Source organism: Drosophila mojavensis, unplaced genomic scaffold, assembly GCF_018153725.1.
Source record: "Drosophila mojavensis isolate 15081-1352.22 unplaced genomic scaffold, ASM1815372v1 contig_74, whole genome shotgun sequence".
Taxonomy (NCBI): Eukaryota; Metazoa; Arthropoda; class Insecta; order Diptera; family Drosophilidae; genus Drosophila; species Drosophila mojavensis.
In genome coordinates, this window is record NW_025318899.1 from 13,432,170 (window position 1) to 13,449,786 (window position 17,617).

Consider the following 17,617-nt stretch of genomic DNA (forward strand, 5'->3'; position numbering starts at 1 on the left):
TATTATTCACCGCCATTCGATGTTTGTCTAGAATCTCAAAAAGGAACGATATCGCTTCAAAATTGTCATCAACGAGCTGGAACAGTCAACTGCAGCTGCAACACCGCCTCTGGACTATCTAGGTACACTGCTGGCCTTTATCAACTGCGTCATCATCTCGGAGCCAAGGCTGCAGGATCGCATTCGCATACGCAACGAGTTTATAGGTAAGTGCTTATAGACTATATAGACACGACTCATATGCATGATGCTTTTTTTTAAAAAACTTCTTATAGATACAACTCTGTATACTTTTATGCATCTCATATACTACTACTCTTATAGATAATTTTATATCTCCCATACAGATAGTTCTCTTGTAGATACATTTTAAATAGATACTGCTTTTATAGATAGATTTAGTTAGTTCAGATCAGTCATTTAATTCATTTCTTATATTTACTAAATTACTAAATATTGGTATTCTTAAGCACATTTCATTTCCTTTAGAACTCTTTCTTTATTTAGTTTTTACTTCGGCTTTTGTTTTTGTTTTACTGGCCGCTCATGCTGATAACCAAAAGGCCATCATGATAAACACATTAGGCCAACCACAAAAAGTCATCAGCCGACCTCCTCCAGGTGCCCCTTCTCTGCATTGTTATTGTTTTTGTTGTATTTTGTTGTATTGTTTGTGAGTCAACTGTTTTGCCCTCTTGTGCTTTGTTAGCTGTCTTCGATTTCATTGATTTGATTGATGTGCCCGCTGATCCGCTGACGGCGCCGCTGATCGGCACTGCCCTTGACCATATGCCATATGCCATATACCTTATACCACACTTGGCAAATGCCCAGACGGAGTTGGTTAACTGCATGCCACAGCCACGCCAGCGACCCTCGGGGCTCTAGGTTCGAGCGGTTGTTGGCTCTGGGGGTCGTGGATAATGATAGTTTCGGCAGCGGGTTAGCCATGCCGCATATCGTCCAATCGTCAAATCGCCTTTGTCGCTTGACGCAATCCAATTGAGTAACCTTAGCACGTGCCGGCGATTAGAGGTGCGTCTCCAAAGTTGTTGACCGACTCAGCTTTCTTCGCCAATGAGAATTCACTCATAAAAAGGGCATAGACTAGAACACAACTAATTGAAAAACGTGACAAGCGTGACTTGGATTATGCTAACGAAATTCGTTGTAAATCTAAATATCTTCATTACAAGCAAGTCAGCAGCTTTGGCTCTGCGGCACCCCCGAAAATTTCAGTTTTTATGACTGAATATTAAACAGAAATATGTGAAATATTCTACGACTAGTCACATAAAAATGATATTTTCAACATGTTGCTATGCATGTGTGCATATATTTGGGATCAAGGGTCTGCACTGCATGACGACAACAAATTGTTATTTAATTCCACTCTGTCCGAGTGGCACTGAAGAGAGCTGCTGTGCTATGCCAACAACATAGACACGTAGTTAAAATGTAATAAGTCGCCTCTGTGCCAGTTGTTGACAAACAAGGGACGCGCTCACATCCTGTCAGCCCGACATCTCGAACCGCCCCTCGCGACGATGCGCGCCGGCCTGAGCAAAGTTCATGAACTGTGCCCGCGCCGTTAAAGCAAACTTCCAGCTTCAGTTGCAGCTCCAGCCCCATCTCAGTGTGCTCCGAAGGCCCGCTTCTTATGACTTTGATTGAGCGCAGTTGTGCGTGAGTGCGCAGGCGCAGCGCCGAATGTGGGGAGCACTCGTTGAATGATGAGCGCTGCACTTGCCAGCGACTCCGAATGGGCAGACGGTGGACAGCGAGAACGGGAGGGAGAGGGAGAGGGAGAGGGAGAAGGAGCGAGGGGCTTTTTATTGTTCTTAATTAAAATAAATTGAGCTGCGCTTTTTCAGCATTACAAGAATATAATAAAGCGACTGCGACAAAAACGAAATCTCAACAGCAAAATGTAAGTCACGCACTTCAACTGCTCCGCTATCTCTCGCTCCCTCTCTCACTCCCTCTCTCCCTCCCTCTCTCCATCTTTCTGTATGTGCAGGGAGGGGCTTTTGTGGTAGGACATTTCACACATGCAGTTGCCATATCGACATGTACATTCCTCAGCGACACATTTGACAAGCAACGGCCGCATTTTGTTTGGCAATGAGCCGATGTATTCAGTTTCAAGGCCATTGGCCTCCATGCTCCACGCCCAAATGCCCTCCCACACCGCCGCCACGTAAGAATCTTAGAGTTTCCATGCAAATATTTGCATATATACAAATATGCGATTCAAAGATCTTGCGAGTTCTGCTAATGCCATTTAAGTGTCCAATTATCGGCTCAGCAGTTCTCTCTCTCTCTCTTTCTACATCTCGCTGTTTCTCTCTCTCTCTCTGTTGAAAACTAGAGTTCTTGAGATCTATTTAAAGGCGGAATCCGTGCAAGACCCGGTCAGAGTATGGCCAGCATATCTGCTGTATGTCATCTGTCAAGTTCATCGCTGCCGGCTGTGCGGCATTTACTGATTTATGCCCCATGATTTTCCACTTTGGCACGCAAAGTTTTTCATAGTTCGAAGTTGTTGCGGCTGTGAACGCGCCATAAATTTATTTATTTAACAATTTTCTCATTTAGCTGGCTGGCAAATTTCAATTTCAATTGATTTATAAAACGTCAACAGCTTATAACAATATATATAAATATACATATATGTATATATGCATGTATGTATAACAAACACAAATATTCAAATCGAATTGATTTTAATTTCAATTTCTGCTTTATTATTTGCACTCGTGTGTAAAGTCATGAGAGTATATTAGTTTTTGGAACAATACGGCTTAAGATTTATTCGTCTCTCAATCACAGTTTTTAAATATAAAATTCCTGCATTCAGAACTGTGTAGATGTAATAGCAATTCGATTATTAAATAAAAAAAAAAAAAAATATTTATATACTAATTTAAGAAATATGTATGTAATAAAATATTTATATATATAATACGAAAATTGAATATGTAATAAAAATAATATGAATATCAGTTGAGAAGATGAAGTACCACTACAGCTGCAATACATATCGATATAGCAATTCTAATTTGAAATATGAGAGATCTTCTATACGCCTCAATCTTTCTATTCGAAAAATTCAATGAGTAAATATATATAGAAAACTCTTTGAGCAAGTATTACGCAGCTTTCAACATCCAATTGCAACCTTTATTTCGGTTAGTCTTAAAGTTTTGACTTGATTTCTTGTTGCATGGCATGTTATTAAACAATTACGTTTGGTTATTTGGGCGTGTTTGGCGAATTCCTTGGCTGTAGGGCATATAAGCAATGGCAGCTGAATTCGCTTAGATCGGTTCTCTAGATCTCAAGAGACCTCCAAGACTTTCCAAATGCTTTAACAATAGCCGGACAAAGAAACTTTTCAACACATCTACACAGAAAACAGAAACAGAGACACTCACATTTTAATTGTGTGCCTTTTATGGTTTTCAATTTCAAATAAATAAAACGACAACGAAACAAAGTCGTAAAATAAAATTATGAACGTCAAGGCGCCAAATAAGGCGAACATTGGGTGGGCAGACCAACCAGGGGATTGGGTGGAACAGCAGCGATACACAGAAGCTACAACGAGGCGACTTTCACGAGCATTTTTGTAATTAATTTTTTATTATATTTATTTACAAGCAGCCACATATCAAATACAACAAAATAACGTCTGTGCGCAAATAAAAGCAGGAGGCGAACAAAGTGAAAGAAACAAACAGCGCACAAAAAACAAGCTTGACCGGAAGCGACTCTTGCTGCACACTGGGCGGCTAGATCAGGTCCCCAATACCCCCAGTGACCAGTCAGCATTGGGAGTTGGGCACGGGCTAAGAACTGTCTTGTTGACAAATTCAATTAGCAAAGTTCAATCTGCAAATGCCAAGCTGTTCATGCAAATTCTAATTGTTTTTACTGCAAAGGCATGCAACAGGCGGAAGGAGGCGTACGCGAGATAAAGTTCATATACTTGTGTATATATGCATTGAATTAGCATCATTAATAGCAGAGTTTAGCTGCCTTGGCTCAATTCAATATATAGATTTCTGAAAATACATATTTCGCTTCATTTCAACATTAAATTAATATTTTTATATGCAGATTTATAACTGCAATTCTCACAAATGAAAAATTATGTTAAGAAACTAAAAATCAAATATATATGTAGCAGGTTCTAGACAATTATCCGCACATATAAAGCAAAAGTAAGAGCCAAACACGAATCAGATGATATTGGATTTTTTGACTACTGCCACGTGACATAATTGCCCTGATCCAATCCATGTGATACCAGACATTCGTATACACGGATGGATATTTATCATTACCGCAACCTAGGCCATAGGTAGCTACGCCATAGACCGTGTCGTTCAGAATGAGCGGATCGCCCGCATCACCCAAACAGGGATGCTCGTCCAGATTGCGAACGTGCAGATTGCCAACGCATAGCATGTCCGGTGTGAATGGGCCAATCAGTCGCTTGCATGTGGCGAAATCCTGCAGCATCACATCGATAAAGAGGATGCTAGAGGCCATAGCGCCGCCCTGCAAACAAGTGTTAGATAAAGTGAGAGGGAATCAGCTGAAATCGCCTTCGATTTGGTGATGTACCTTCAGGACGCGTCCCCAGCCCATGGATCTGTAGTAGAGACCTTCCACAGCCGGCCCGATGGGCAGCCCTATTATCCCAATGCGAAAATTATTTGTGGGTAGCCTCAAGCCGGTCTTCAGCAGTGCTATGTCATTGGTATTGAATATGGTGTAGTTCTGGGGCACATATATCGTCTTCACCGGGATATGCCGGCTCTCCGCGAACATCTTTAGCCGATTGGGTGCTCCAGCAACGATCAGCATCACGCGACTTCGACGCAACACCTTTTGAGTGCTTCAACGAAAGCAAATATTTGGATGAGTACGTACTTATATATATAGATAACTGGATTATCCACCTCATCACGCATTTTGCGGCAGTTAGAATAAATATGGGCGATATGATGCAGCCACCACAGTAATGGTTATCCCCAAAGTATTTGTATGGAGTGCGCGATCTGATGGACACCACATACTTGCCGGTATTCCTAACGGACTGAGCTGTGTAAGTGGGCGTGGCTAGTCGTTTAACACGTCCAACATCATTTAAATCCTTCAGGCCAACAGCTATTGACAATACTAGCAAAATCTGTAAAACAAGGAACAAATTTCTAAAAATCATAATAAGTACAAAATATTTGAATGACATTGATCGAGTGGTTGCTTGACATGGAAGAATAGTTTACTATATCAAATTAAATATTCAACTTGTATATGAATAAATGCCCTGCCTGCAATTCTGATAGCCTATCAAAATATCAAAAAGTAATTTGACCCCGTTCTATGCAATAGATATAAGTGTTTCTAGACTTCCTCTTCTGTTGCATTCGCTCTTGCTAAATGCCTATCATTCTCTCTCTCTTTCTGTGCAATTTTCATTCATTTCAGCACTAAATACCTCTTCGCTGATATATAATTGTATATTAGCTTGATTCACTGAATACTACTTATTATTCCCATGTTGTTTTCATTGCAGGCCTCAAATTATTGCCGCTGCTCAACAATCTAAGGTGAGTTTTTAGGTTTAATAACCACTTAACATAGCTCTAGCGGATGGCAAATGTTAGTCAAAGACATGGCCAGGCACCCACACTATGCCTATGTGTGTGTGTGTGTGTGCTGAATCTAGACAATTTATGCAATGTTTGTTAACTGAAACCCTGAAACACACCCACTACAACAACAACACAACAACAGCAACAACAACCTCAACAACATAGTCCAAATGAATATCACAAACAATTTAAAATGTCTTGCTTGATTTTGATGCGAATCCAATGTGAATACGATGTGAATACACTCGTATTTCGGCAATCGAATCGAATAAGCATTTTAATTTGCATGCATCTCTCAACTAGGCAAGATCAAGGTCTAGTCGCAAAAAAAGAAAAATAAATGAAATTCACATGGTATGCGAAGTGGAGCTTCGCTTGGGCATCTCCCAGCTGGGCCATTATTAGCGGCCGTTTAAGTGTGGTGGCCAAGTTGCGCCGATTTGGACGCTTGTCAAACATCCATCAAAATCGACAACAATCCGAAAACTCTTCTTCTTTCAGTTTTTTTTTTTTTTTTTTTTTTTTTTTTTGTGGCTTGTGTGTTTGGGTCTTATGCAAATAATTTGCGCCGGTTTTTTGTTTTGGGTTTTTGTTTTTGTTGAGTCTGTCAAGCAATTAATTCAATATTTAATTAGTCAACAATAAATCAATTAGTTAGCTGCTGGCTGCCCCCTCGCCCCTCACTGCCTTATCGAGCCGCACAACTGGTTTATAAATGGGGCCTGGGCCCAAGTTGACAATAATTTGCCGCTTCGTATAAAGCTAAGACAAATTCAATTAATTCTTTCAAATAGTTCAGGCCCAAAAATGAACAATAACAATATGGAAACCCTCTGGCTCACCCGATCACATCCCCCTCCCCTCTGCGGCTTCACTGTGGCAGCTTCTACAGCTCTCGTCAGAGACAAAATGCCTAATTGATTGTTCTGTGCCATTTGTCTTGTGGCTCTGCGTCTGAGGCCAAGTGAAGCCCATTTGTTTTGTCTTATGGCAGTTGACACGCCTCTTTTCCCATCGCCCCGCTAGCGCCCCTCTATTGGGATGTGGCATTATTATGAAAAGTTTTTTATTAAATGCGTAGTTTCTTGCGCGTTTTAATTTATTTCAAATTTACAAATCGCTTTAAACGTTTTCATTCAGCCGAGCAGCGCTTTGATTTCAGCGACCCCTGCCCCCCACTCGCCCCCCTCTAGCAGCGTCTTCGAGAGGTGCTATAAATAAATAGATATTCATTTGAGTTTTCGGATCTGCGTAGCTTGGAAGCTGCTATGTTTCTATAAGCGGATTTTAATTGCCGTCGCGTCCAATGGGTTCTAATCAATCTTAAGTTCAATCAATATTGAATAACAGCGATTTTCTATAATACCAATAATTTGTAAACATATGAAATGACAGTCAGGCATCAAATGGAAATAAATTGCTGAGGAGCATAAGAAGAAAACGGCAAAGCATTTACATTTTAAAGCGGCTTTTAAAGACGGCCTAATCTGTCTATAAATTTAAGATGTTTTAGTTAAGAACTCTAGCTGAGGCATTAGTGAAAAATTAAAAAAGAATTTTAAGTATATTTGATGTAAGTTTGGAAATAAAATATAAAAAAGAATGATAAAGAATTGAGTAAAGGAATAAATAATGTACATAAATGTAAATTTGAATTTACATTATATATACTTATATATGCTATCTATGTATACCTCATTCACGAATTTCAACTGAAATGTTATATTAGCTACTTCCAGCGTTTCATGTCTTTAATTTGCCGTGTTAGTTCGTTTAACTTCCTTAACATTAGTTCGATTTTTTTGTTTTTCCGCTTTTCCTTTTATTCACACCGACATTTGGCACCCGCATATCGTGTCAGCCGGGTAAAACTTCCGCGATGAGCCAAAATAGAAATAGCTGCCAAAACAAAGAACAAAGCGCATCACGCAGAGCCGATGTTGTTGACGAAGTGTCTCGTCAAAATAGAAGAGACTCAAACAGGGACGAAAAAAAAAGAAGAAAACAAAAAGAAGAACGGAAGAGTTTTCAGCCTTTTGGCCTGGCTCTCCTAGTTGCCAAGCCAACTTTTTCTTCATGCAGTTTTGTTTTTGTTTTTTGGCTATGGAGAAATCAATGCGCGCGCAGCACGTGGCTGGCAAGGACAACAATAAAAGCGAATTGCTCTCGCAGTCCAGTTTTTGGCTCCGTCTGGTCTGAGCTCCGTCAGCCGTCAGTGTCCTGTCTCGTCCTCACACATTGCCACTTGCTGTTTGCCATTTGCCATTTGCCTCGCTGCTCGCTGCTTGGTGTCACGAGCAACACAATTGAAAAGCAATTAAAAAAGGTGCCACTCAGTTTATGGATATCAATTGACACACCATAAAAGGAGCAAGGACACGAGTGCCTAACAACAACTATCAGTCTATCGAATATGGTCGGAACTGGCGGCGCCTGGCTATAAACGTCGTCTCGTCGAGCCTCGACTCACCTCGCCACGAGTCGCCTCGCCGTGAGTCGCCTCGAGCTGTGTCGCATTGTGATTGCCAAGGCTGCTGCAAGGCAGGCAACGTGGAGTCATCACTGCCAGCCGAGTCCGAGACCGAGTCAGAGTCAGAGTCAGAGACAGAGTCGGCCTCCGGGTTGCCACTGCCATTGCCCTTGCAGCTGCAGCGACGGCTCACGTACTGCTGCTCGCTGTCCCGTTACAGTGGCGCCGCCTTGCAACTAGTGCAGAATCTCAAGTGAGTGTGTGTGTGTGCGGTGTGTGTGTGTGTGTGTGTGTGTGTGTGTGTGTGTGTGTTTTGGCAACCTGCTGTGGCTATGCCACTGAGCAGACACTCAATGTCAGGTCACACAGATTTGGACTGTTGCTGCAACTACTTGTGGCCCACTTGTGCCATAAATCGAAAACAAATATCACATAAATCACAAATCAATTAATGCCCCCTACAATTGTCGCGCGCAGGCAAAACAAATTGCGAATGGCGAATTGCTAATTGACACTTGAATAATGAACCAGACGACACATTAGCAATGCATTTCGCAATAGCAATTGCAATTCCCATTCCAATTCCAATTCCAATTGCTGTTCCAATTAGCATAGTGGCCAGAGATTAACCCATTATTCTACATTGCAGAAAAGTCGTACAGGGTGTCGGCGATATCATCGTACAATTGGACGTGTTCGTGGAGCAACAGGAATGCGACGAGGCCCAGAGCCTGCAGGCGCCCGATGGCATCAATCTCAATTCGCATCTTGATGTCTTCTATGCGATACTGCGACAGGTGAGTGCCAGCTCTAATTAATTTCTCTCTCTCTCTCTTCCTCTCCCTCTCCCTCTCTCACAGTCAACTCTGCGCTGTCACATGCCTCGTATACTTATTATTCATATGCATATGCTTAGGCACGGGCATGAGCATGGACATTAAGTATACGCAGCGTATGCCCAAGTTGAACTAAGTGAGGGTGCATTGTCAAGGTGCTCATTGCACGCGAATCGAGGATAAATGTCAACTGTCATACGGAAGGGAGCTTATTTATAATATAACCCAATGAATTTCAAGTTAATGTGTGTTGGCGCCATCTAGCGAAAGGCCAGGGCAACTACAATGCATTTAAGCCGGAAACAGAATTTGAATAATTGTAGAAGTCCTTATACAACTTAAAGTAAAGAAATTCTTAGAACTTCTCAAGTTCAGCTGAGCAGTAGATTTAACATTAATGATATTAGTTCCACCTCCTTCTACTAAGCCAAACCCAAATCTAACTATCTCTTCCGACTGCCAGGTGGCCGATAAGCCGCAGGAGGGGCCATTTCTCAATATATTGCAACATCTGCTGCGCATCGATTCGAAGGACCCGCTGAGCGATGTCATTTGGGATACGACTGAGCGGCTGGTGCATCGCGCCACACTACTCGAGGATCCCGATGATGCAGTGCGTCTGCTGCGCCATCAAAGTTCACAAAAATTCACCTGCGCCAATTGTCGGTCGAGCGATGCCAGCAGTCCGACAAGGAAGCCCTCACAGCCACACGCGGCCGTGGCCGTGGCGAAGCCACCAGCAGCGCCACCAGCAGCGCCACCTGCACCAACTGCACCAGCTCCGCCGCCGCCGCCGCCACCCGCAGCATTTACAGTTAACGGCGCCGCACCCCCGCCGCCGCCGCTGCCCGCGCCGAACGGCAATGCGGGGCTGCCGCCGCCGCCGCCACCGCCATCGTTGCGTCCGACTACTCCGCTGCCGGAGCAGCCGGCGGTGTCGCTGTTGCCACAGCAGGTTACGCCCGAGTCCAAGTACAAACTGAGATCCATCAACTGGAACAAGATACCGGACAACAAGGTGCTGGGCAAGGAGAACATCTGGAGCAAAATGGCCAACGTGCACCGGGACAATAATCGAATGGAAATCGACTTCAGCGAGATGGAGGGTCTCTTCTGCCAGCAGCCCACCAGCGGCGAGGGCTCACCCATTCCGACCAGAAATAAGAACGGCAAGCCATCCAGCGCCAATGGCAAGGACACATTAGATCGCAAGGGCAAGAAGGAGAGCACTGAGATCACTCTGCTGGACGGCAAGCGCAGCCTGAATGTCAACATCTTTCTGCGGCAGTTCCGCAGCAACAGTCAGGACATCATCCAGCTGATACGGCATGGCGCGCACGAGGAGATTGGCGCCGAGCGGCTGTTGGGCTTGCTCAAGATACTGCCCGAAATGGACGAGCTGGAAGTGCTGAAGAGCTTCAATGGAGATCGCACGCGTCTGGGCAGTGCCGAGAAGTTTCTGCTCCAGCTGCTCGAGGTGCCCAAGTGAGTGGTTAATCCAACTGAAATGGAACCTTGGAACCTGATATTAAATACCCTTTTCTCTTTCTCCCCCACAGCTATAAGCTGCGCATTGAGAGCATGTTGCTCAAGGAAGAGTTTGCAGCGAATATGGCCTATTTGGAGCCCTGCATCAATGCCATGCTCTTCGCTGGCGACAATCTGCTCAACAACAAATTGCTGCAGGAGGTGCTCTACATGGTCGTCGTTGCTGGCAATTTCCTCAACGCCGGCGGCTATGCGGGCAAGGCGGCCGGGGTGAAGCTATCGTCGCTGCAGAAGCTAACTGATATCCGAGCCAACAAGCCGGGCATGAATCTTATACACTTTGTGGCCATCCAAGCAGAGCGCTGCAATCCCGAGCTGCTGCAGTTCACCACACAGCTGAGCAATCTCGAAGATGCCAGCAAGTAAGTGAACATCCCAATCCATTAGAGGAGACATACTTAAATCCTAATGCCTCTTAAACTGTCCACAGAACAACAACGGAGCAAATTAACAGTGAGATTACCACGCTGGAAAACCGCATCAGGAAGATCACCAAGCAGATTGAGCTGCCCACAACGGATGCGGACATCAAGCAGCAGATGTCGGAGTTTTTGCTGGCCGCGGAGTCTGAGGTGGCCGTGCTGCAGGCCGGCATGAAGCAGGTGGAATCATTGCGTCTCAAATTGGCCGAGTTCTTCTGCGAGGATGCGGCTACGTTTAAGCTGGAGGAGTGCTTCAAAATCTTTCAGAGCTTCTGTGATAAATTCAGGCAGGCCATCAAGGAGAACGAGCGGCGTGTGCAGCAGGAGAAGCTGGCGGAGGAGCGCAACAGAATTCGAGCGGAACAGCTGGCCAGAAGGACCAAGCAAAGTATGTGGCCGTCATTCGTATTATTTCCTCTTCTTATAGCAGTTGCCTCTTCCTTTGCAGTGGGTCAAGCGGGCACGCCCGTCTCCGACTCGGACTCGTTTCTGGGCGATGGGCTGTTCGATCCGCGCGCCAGCCCCGCGCTGAGCAGGCGCCAACTGGGCTCGGGTGAGCTGAACAACGGCTTCATACGGATCGAGCAGGAGTACAGCGCCTCGCCAGACATCACGCCCAATGGCAGCCTACGACGTCGTCCCAGTCGCGTGCTGGCCGGTGAGGATGACCTCATGGAGTATTTGCGTAGCTCCGGCCCGCATGGCCACGACGGCCTCGGTCATATCAGTCGCGATCGCAAGGCAGCCTACGGCAGTCTAGGTAGGTCTCCCTTCTCTCTATATTTGCTTCTGCTTGCTATATTGGCTAACTCTACTATTCTAACAGATCGATCCTGGGCACGCCGTGCACGCTCTGGCAGCTCGAGTCGCAAGCGTCCGGATATACTCAACATTGACTTTGGTGTTGATCGGGAGCGTGCCAGCTCACCAGCTCCACTGCTGCAGCAGCAACAGCAACAGCAGCAGGACCGCATTCAATCGCCTTTAGCCAGCAGTGGTACGGGCACGCCCACAACGGCAGCCAATACGCCCATCAGCAATGGCCCAACGATACCGCAAATGCCCGCAGCGCACGAGGATGCAAAACCGAGGTAAGCATTTCCAGGGACTTAACTAAACTAACTAAAGACTAAATCGATATAAATTAAATAATATGATAATATGAAAATACCAAATAAATACCAATAAAATACCATTCAACAGGATATCCCGTGAGTGGCGACAGAAGATCGAAACTTGGCTGCAGTCAAACGAAAACGATGAGAAACAGAACGAGGAATACAAGCGGAAGCGTCGCCTGGTTAATGCGAATCGGCGATCGCTCGAGAACGAAACTGGTAAGCGATATCAGCTCAAGTCCAAGCAGAAACTAAAACTCCAGCTTCAATACTATACAGAAAACGAACGAAAACTGGATCCATTGCCAGAGGAAAAGATAATGCCAACAACAGCAACAACGACGCCAACGACGACGGCGTCAACGCCAACGACGACGATCACTAACCCAACTAAGAACCACAGCCACAGCAGCAGCTACATCAGGCGAGAGCCGGAGCAGGAGAAGCAGGAGAAGGAGAAGCAGCAGCCAGCGCGCTATCAACGCGTCTATGCAGACTGGAAGCCAAGCCAAACACTGGACCACACAGACGTGGTGGGTAACATTGAGGCCATAGCGGATGCGACGACAACAGCGCAGACTGCTCAACCACATCTAACCACGGCCGAGGAGCTGCGTCAATATCGGCGGCAACGCTCGCAGGAGCAGGCGCAGAGTACCAGTCCTCTGCAGTCGATTGCCGAGGAGGATCGCCGCAAGTCCATTATACAAAAGCTGGGCGACAGCGGTGGCACTGCAGATTGCCTGAAAATCTATATACGGCGTCCGTCCAGCATGGATCTGCAGCCGGAGCCGGTGAAGCGTGTTGAGCCCAAGTCGCCCACGCAGGATGACACCTTTGCTAATCTGCTGGATCATCACAAGAGTCACAATGAGTCGCAGTATGTGACCGCCTCCTCCAAAGAAATCGATGCGGATAACATTGAGACGCCGCCAGTGACACGACGCGTCCTGGCCACGCCCACCAGCACAGTGGTCACGGTCAGCATGACGGATAAGCCAAAGCATATACCGGAGGAGAAGAGCAACGCCAACGCAGCAGCTAATGAGCAGGATGCGCCGGGTCACTTTGACCGCTATGCTCTGGCGAGGCGGACGCGTCGCTACAAGCGACCCACAGACTACAGCAGCGGCAATGAGGAGCTCATTATGCCTACGCCGGATATCAAGCAATCGGTCAGCGCTAGTGAGGTGCGCCGTTTGCCAAAGGAGGAGCCGCAGCCGGAGAAGGCGCGCACCATAACCAAACTGGAGAAGGTGGGTCGACACATCAGCTCCATTAACCAGGAGGATGTGCGAGAGGCCATACGCAATCTGAAATCGCCAACGGGCACACCAGAGCGACCTTGGAGTCCGCCACGTGAGTTGACGCCAAGCAAGCTGAAACTTAATGCCAGCGGACATCACGAACTAAACGACGAGGGCTTCGAAGAGACACAGAGCTTGGTCTCAGACACACCCTCACATGGCAAGGGTGAGAGCACCAACTCCTCCTGCAACGAGGCTAATGAGGCGCCCGCCCAACGTTCACGCCCGCTGTCCAAGCAAAAAACCAGCACCACCAGCATCAGTGCAATGGGCAGCCGCCTGGCAGACCGACTGCAGCAGGCGAGACGGCTGGGCAGCTCCACCAGTCCTTCACAGTCCCAATCCGGCAACAAGTCACAAAACCAAATCTCAGCCGCGGCAACGATCACAGCTGCTCTGCCCAAGCGTAGCCTCTCGGCCAGCCGGCCACTGCGTATGCCCAATGGCAGCCACATGCCGAGTGCCACGCCCACTGCGGTACGTTCATCCTCATCGACGGGCGTAAGGCGCAGTCCACACGAGCCTCCACAGTTCACGCCCAATTATGCGAAACAGCGCGATGTGGAGCGAAGTAGCTCCCGCAACAGTTTACGCTCCTCGCGATCCTCCATCAATAGCGGCGCATCCACACAGACTGTGGTGCGACGTCTGCCCTCAGTGCAGCGCACCGCCACCGTCTCGGTGGACTCATCGCCCAGCAAACGTCCACTGGCGGCGCAGAATGCGCGACCCACAGCCAGTGGGCGTGGCGTGCCCGCCAGCCGCAGCAGCAGCAGTGGCTCCAGTGTGGGTCCCAGTGTGATACTCGTGCGGAGCAAGCTGTCGGCCGGTCCACGCTCTGGCCAGGCTCAGCCGTTGGGCAACAGCACTAGCTTCAAGGAGAACCAAACTGCAGCCACAGCCACAGCACCCGCCTCTCGTTTGACAGCCGCACGCAGCGCGATGCTGGTGAAGAATGTGATGAATCAACAGGCCAAGAGCAGCAGCAGCTCGAGTAATTCCCAGCAGCCGCGCAACCGATCAGTGAGCAGCTTTATGCGGCCCACGGCCAGCAGCGCGACCAAGCGCCAGAAATAAGCAATTTTACGCAGGAAGAGTGAGGAGTAGGAATAGGAGGCATCGTCCAAGTTAACGTCCCAAGTTTACAAACTCAGAACAAAGACAAGTTACAAAATGCATATAATCTAAGCCGTCCAAGCAAACGACATCAAAAACAAAAGATAAATACACAAGTAAAATATTTCGAATTTCTAGGCAGGATTTTGCACAAACTACTCCATTTAATTGTTAACGTAGCACAACAACCCGAAGCCCTAGCTCCCAGAGTTATTTATGAGCAGTTGTTATACACCAAGTAGTATCTAGTTTAGAGAGGGTCCAGCAGAGGGTCCGATGATGATAATGATGATCATTTTCAGCACATTCCAAAGGTAAACAGAAACAGGTGCGCCGTGAGCTCCGTCACAAAATGTGTTTCAATGCGAAAGTTTTCTTTTTGTACACTTTTCATCGTTTCCATGGACCTCTTACATTCTAATTCTTAAGAAAGACAAAAGATTGTTGAAATCCTTAAATATATATCTGTATTTGAGCACAAAAAAATTGAAGAAATATACTAGTTAGTAAAACTACTCGACTCTAACTTAGAATTACAAGTTAAAATTCTCTATTCCATATTAACATTAACATCTAGTTTTAGACACTATTCGATTATACATGTGTAGAAAAGTTCTTTTTATAGAAGCGCGTTTATTACAGATGTGTAGTAAAAAGAAAACAAACAAAAAAGACAACCGAAATCATAATTGATTTAGGTATTGATATTCATACTGATGAACAAATGACAATTAAATTCTTAAAAGAAAATACAGAAAAAAAACAAGCTTTAAGTGCATAATAAATAAAATAAAATATTTAAATAATTATGTCAATGCCGTGTCTTACATTTTAATTGTGAACTAAACAAACTAGAAACTTTTCTAATATTGCTTGGTGGGATATTTCTCTTGGACATTATTTACAATAATTCTGCTTATCAAACCATTCCTTGTGGTTCTCCAAGTAACTGAAATAAATTAGAAACAGTATTAGTAACTGTAACAAAGCTGTCATACAAATGTTCATTACTTGATTAACGAGTTGAGATGTGGTATCAGAATCTCTAGTTTCTCATTCGATATGGGCGACTCATTGAGCCATGCGGGCAATAAAACTGCAGTAGGAAAATAATCATTAAATTAAGGGAATCTGCAATGTAAATTAACTCCACCACTCACCCAGCATTCGCGCTAAATGTGGTGCACCAAATATCATAGATTTCTCAGATCTATCTAAATATAGTGTGTCTGTTTTAGCCAACAGACTCCAGCTAAATGTCTCACAGAGGAAGCCACGCATTTCCATTGGCAGCTTGTAGGCAGCAGTATAGGGGGAGGTTCGCTGATCATAGGCATGAGCCATATTATTCTTTCCACTACATTTCACAATGTATAGAAGGCACTTTTGTAGCTGCTTCTCGTACTCAATGCCACCTAAAATGGTGCCATCGCCTCCATTTGTGCCATTCATACTGCCATCCATTGAAATGAGTTCATTGTCCATGCTGGGATTAATATACTCCTTGGCTTGGGCTGCGAGCTTGTTTGAATACATTGATATGTCGTCGTGAAGCTTGCTAAGAACATAGTCCCTTTCCTCTTTGTAGAGCAGGTGATCTTCTAGATGAAATTCAAAGTAGATCCGCAAGCCATCCACGACTTCCTTGAGCATACAGACACTGGAGAATTTTGTTAAGGAGTTCAATGAGTGCTGATTAAATAATACAAAACGGAGAACGACTCACAATTGGAATCACACAATCGACTGGGATTCTCTCTAGTTGGGAGTTGATTCAAGCCAAACCTAATACTTACTTGGACATTACCCGATCGTACTCACGCTCCATGCGCGCATTACGACTCTGTGTGTTGCGTGCCCTCGAACTGTCCTGCTTGATTCCAATGGCCAGTTCGACGGCTCGCTGCTTCACAAAGTTCTCCAAGATGGTGATGATGGGCATGCGGGCAGGCAGATCATGCTCCTTCCCCAGTTTGCAAACCATATTATAGTCGTATTCCATATACTCGCGCAGCCGTTCGCTGATGCGCAGCATCACACGATCCTCTGGATGGACGCGTTTCTCTGCATCAGTTGTATGCGTATCTTTAGGTGAGACTTGCAAATCAAACTGAGACTTAGCAGATTTTCGCTCACCATCCGTACGGCCGGATTTGCGTATGTCCTTCATGGTCACATCAGCACCACCTCCGCCAGTGCCAGATTTGTCGTGCTGGCCTTTGCGACCGCTACTGTTGTCCCGCGAACGATTACCACTACCATCCCGCATGCGGGCGCCACCTTTCTGCTGTGCCGGCAGTTCGTGCTGTGGAGTCGCCGGCTGAGATGCCAACGATGTGTTCAAGGATTCTGATGCCTGATCTTCAGCGTTTACACCTCTGGTCAAACGCTTCTTCTTGCTGGGTGGCAAAGTCGGAGTCTTGGTGTCTTTATAAGAATAGCCACCAATTCTGCAAATTGTAAACAAACAGTTATTCACACATATACACACACACGTGCGCACGTATCACTCACTTTTGTAACTGCGCGGCTTCTGCCAGCTCACGTTGAAGTTTACGATTTTCTTCGTTGTCTTTTAGCAAAATGTCGGCGCGCACATTTCGATCCCAGGATGAGTTCCAGCCTTGAAAATGGATTTTGTAGTCAAAGTACCGTTTATTATCGGCGTCCTTGCGTTCATACACAGCTAAAACCTAAAGAATAAACAATTTTTTCGGTGTGAAAAATCGAAGCAATCACCTCGCGTTCTCGCATTTGTGTTTGACGTTTCGAAACGTTGTTGGTGTATGCGTGAGCGTATGTGTGTGTGTATGTGTGTGTGGGTTGTGTTCATGGGTTACCTTACTATCGTACAAGACCCTAGCATTCGATTTGTCGGGCTCGAAACACAGGACTTTCTCACCCTTGTTGAAAAGCTGAACCTCGTCTTCTCGCGTCGTCATCACTTTTGAATAAATGACATCAACTATTATTATGGCAAAATATTATTATTTATTGTTTGCATTCAATCGCGTCGCTCGCGTTGCCTCTTTCTGCCAATCACACAAAATACACCACAACCAGGGCTGCAAAGCTTTTTGTAGTGAACTAGCAAACACTAACTACTTTTGTTCCCATCAATCACGCTCTGCACT

The 17,617-nt window shown here is 45.7% G+C and overlaps 3 protein-coding genes across 5 annotated transcripts in view; 1 reads left to right on the top strand and 2 right to left on the bottom strand.

The window, feature by feature from the left end:
* LOC6582345 (formin-J) overlaps positions 1 to 15,157 on the top strand; it is a 35,288-nt gene extending 20,131 nt beyond the window's left edge. The window contains exons 3-12 of the mRNA XM_002008012.4: positions 32 to 206; positions 5,588 to 5,621; positions 8,786 to 8,933; positions 9,436 to 10,457; positions 10,532 to 10,882; positions 10,951 to 11,330; positions 11,391 to 11,702; positions 11,769 to 12,033; positions 12,146 to 12,279; positions 12,340 to 15,157. Of these exons, the coding sequence (XP_002008048.2) occupies positions 32 to 206; positions 5,588 to 5,621; positions 8,786 to 8,933; positions 9,436 to 10,457; positions 10,532 to 10,882; positions 10,951 to 11,330; positions 11,391 to 11,702; positions 11,769 to 12,033; positions 12,146 to 12,279; positions 12,340 to 14,444 (4,926 nt within the window). The 3' untranslated portion in view covers positions 14,445 to 15,157. The remainder of the gene's footprint in view (positions 1 to 31; positions 207 to 5,587; positions 5,622 to 8,785; positions 8,934 to 9,435; positions 10,458 to 10,531; positions 10,883 to 10,950; positions 11,331 to 11,390; positions 11,703 to 11,768; positions 12,034 to 12,145; positions 12,280 to 12,339) is intronic.
* LOC6582346 (trypsin zeta) lies at positions 4,087 to 5,289 on the bottom strand. Its single transcript, XM_032730872.2, has 3 exons — positions 4,971 to 5,289; positions 4,633 to 4,906; positions 4,087 to 4,566 (listed from the first exon to the last, which is right to left on the bottom strand). Exons 1-3 carry the CDS (start codon positions 5,258 to 5,260, stop codon positions 4,204 to 4,206), a joined length of 927 nt encoding a protein of 308 aa, XP_032586763.1. The 5' UTR covers positions 5,261 to 5,289; the 3' UTR covers positions 4,087 to 4,203.
* On the bottom strand, positions 14,934 to 17,533 carry LOC6582347 (protein male-specific lethal-3). 3 transcript variants are annotated; one of them, XM_015162403.3, is made up of 7 exons: positions 17,324 to 17,531; positions 16,998 to 17,176; positions 16,620 to 16,933; positions 16,280 to 16,547; positions 15,644 to 16,143; positions 15,495 to 15,579; positions 14,934 to 15,432 (listed from the first exon to the last, which is right to left on the bottom strand). In XM_015162403.3, the coding sequence occupies exons 1-7, from the start codon at positions 17,423 to 17,425 to the stop codon at positions 15,381 to 15,383; spliced, it is 1,500 nt and encodes a 499-aa protein (XP_015017889.1). In that variant the 5' UTR covers positions 17,426 to 17,531; the 3' UTR covers positions 14,934 to 15,380. The 3 variants fall into 3 exon arrangements, 2 of the variants coding, with proteins under 2 accessions (XP_015017889.1, XP_002008050.1); XM_002008014.4 differs by having other exon boundaries at positions 16,280 to 16,933; XR_006357473.1 differs by lacking the exons at positions 14,934 to 15,432; positions 15,495 to 15,579 and having other exon boundaries at positions 16,006 to 16,143; positions 16,210 to 16,933; positions 17,324 to 17,533.
* Between the last annotated feature and the right edge of the window lie 84 nt (positions 17,534 to 17,617).

Excerpts from the sequence above, each read along its gene's own strand:
- LOC6582346 (XM_032730872.2), bottom strand. The coding sequence starts at position 5,260 with ATGTCATTCAAATATTTTGTACTTATTATGATTTTTAGAAATTTGTTC. Across the intron at positions 4,907-4,970 it reads GCCGCAAAATGCGTGATGAG|CACTCAAAAGGTGTTGCGTC; the intron begins GTGGATAATCCA and ends CTTTCGTTGAAG. Across the intron at positions 4,567-4,632 it reads GCTGGGGACGCGTCCTGAAG|GGCGGCGCTATGGCCTCTAG; the intron begins GTACATCACCAA and ends ACTTGTTTGCAG.
- LOC6582347 (XM_002008014.4), bottom strand. The coding sequence starts at position 17,425 with ATGACGACGCGAGAAGACGAGGTTCAGCTTTTCAACAAGGGTGAGAAA. Across the intron at positions 17,177-17,323 it reads GGGTCTTGTACGATAGTAAG|GTTTTAGCTGTGTATGAACG; the intron begins GTAACCCATGAA and ends TTTATTCTTTAG. Across the intron at positions 15,580-15,643 it reads ACATTTAGCGCGAATGCTGG|TTTTATTGCCCGCATGGCTC; the intron begins GTGAGTGGTGGA and ends TTCCTACTGCAG.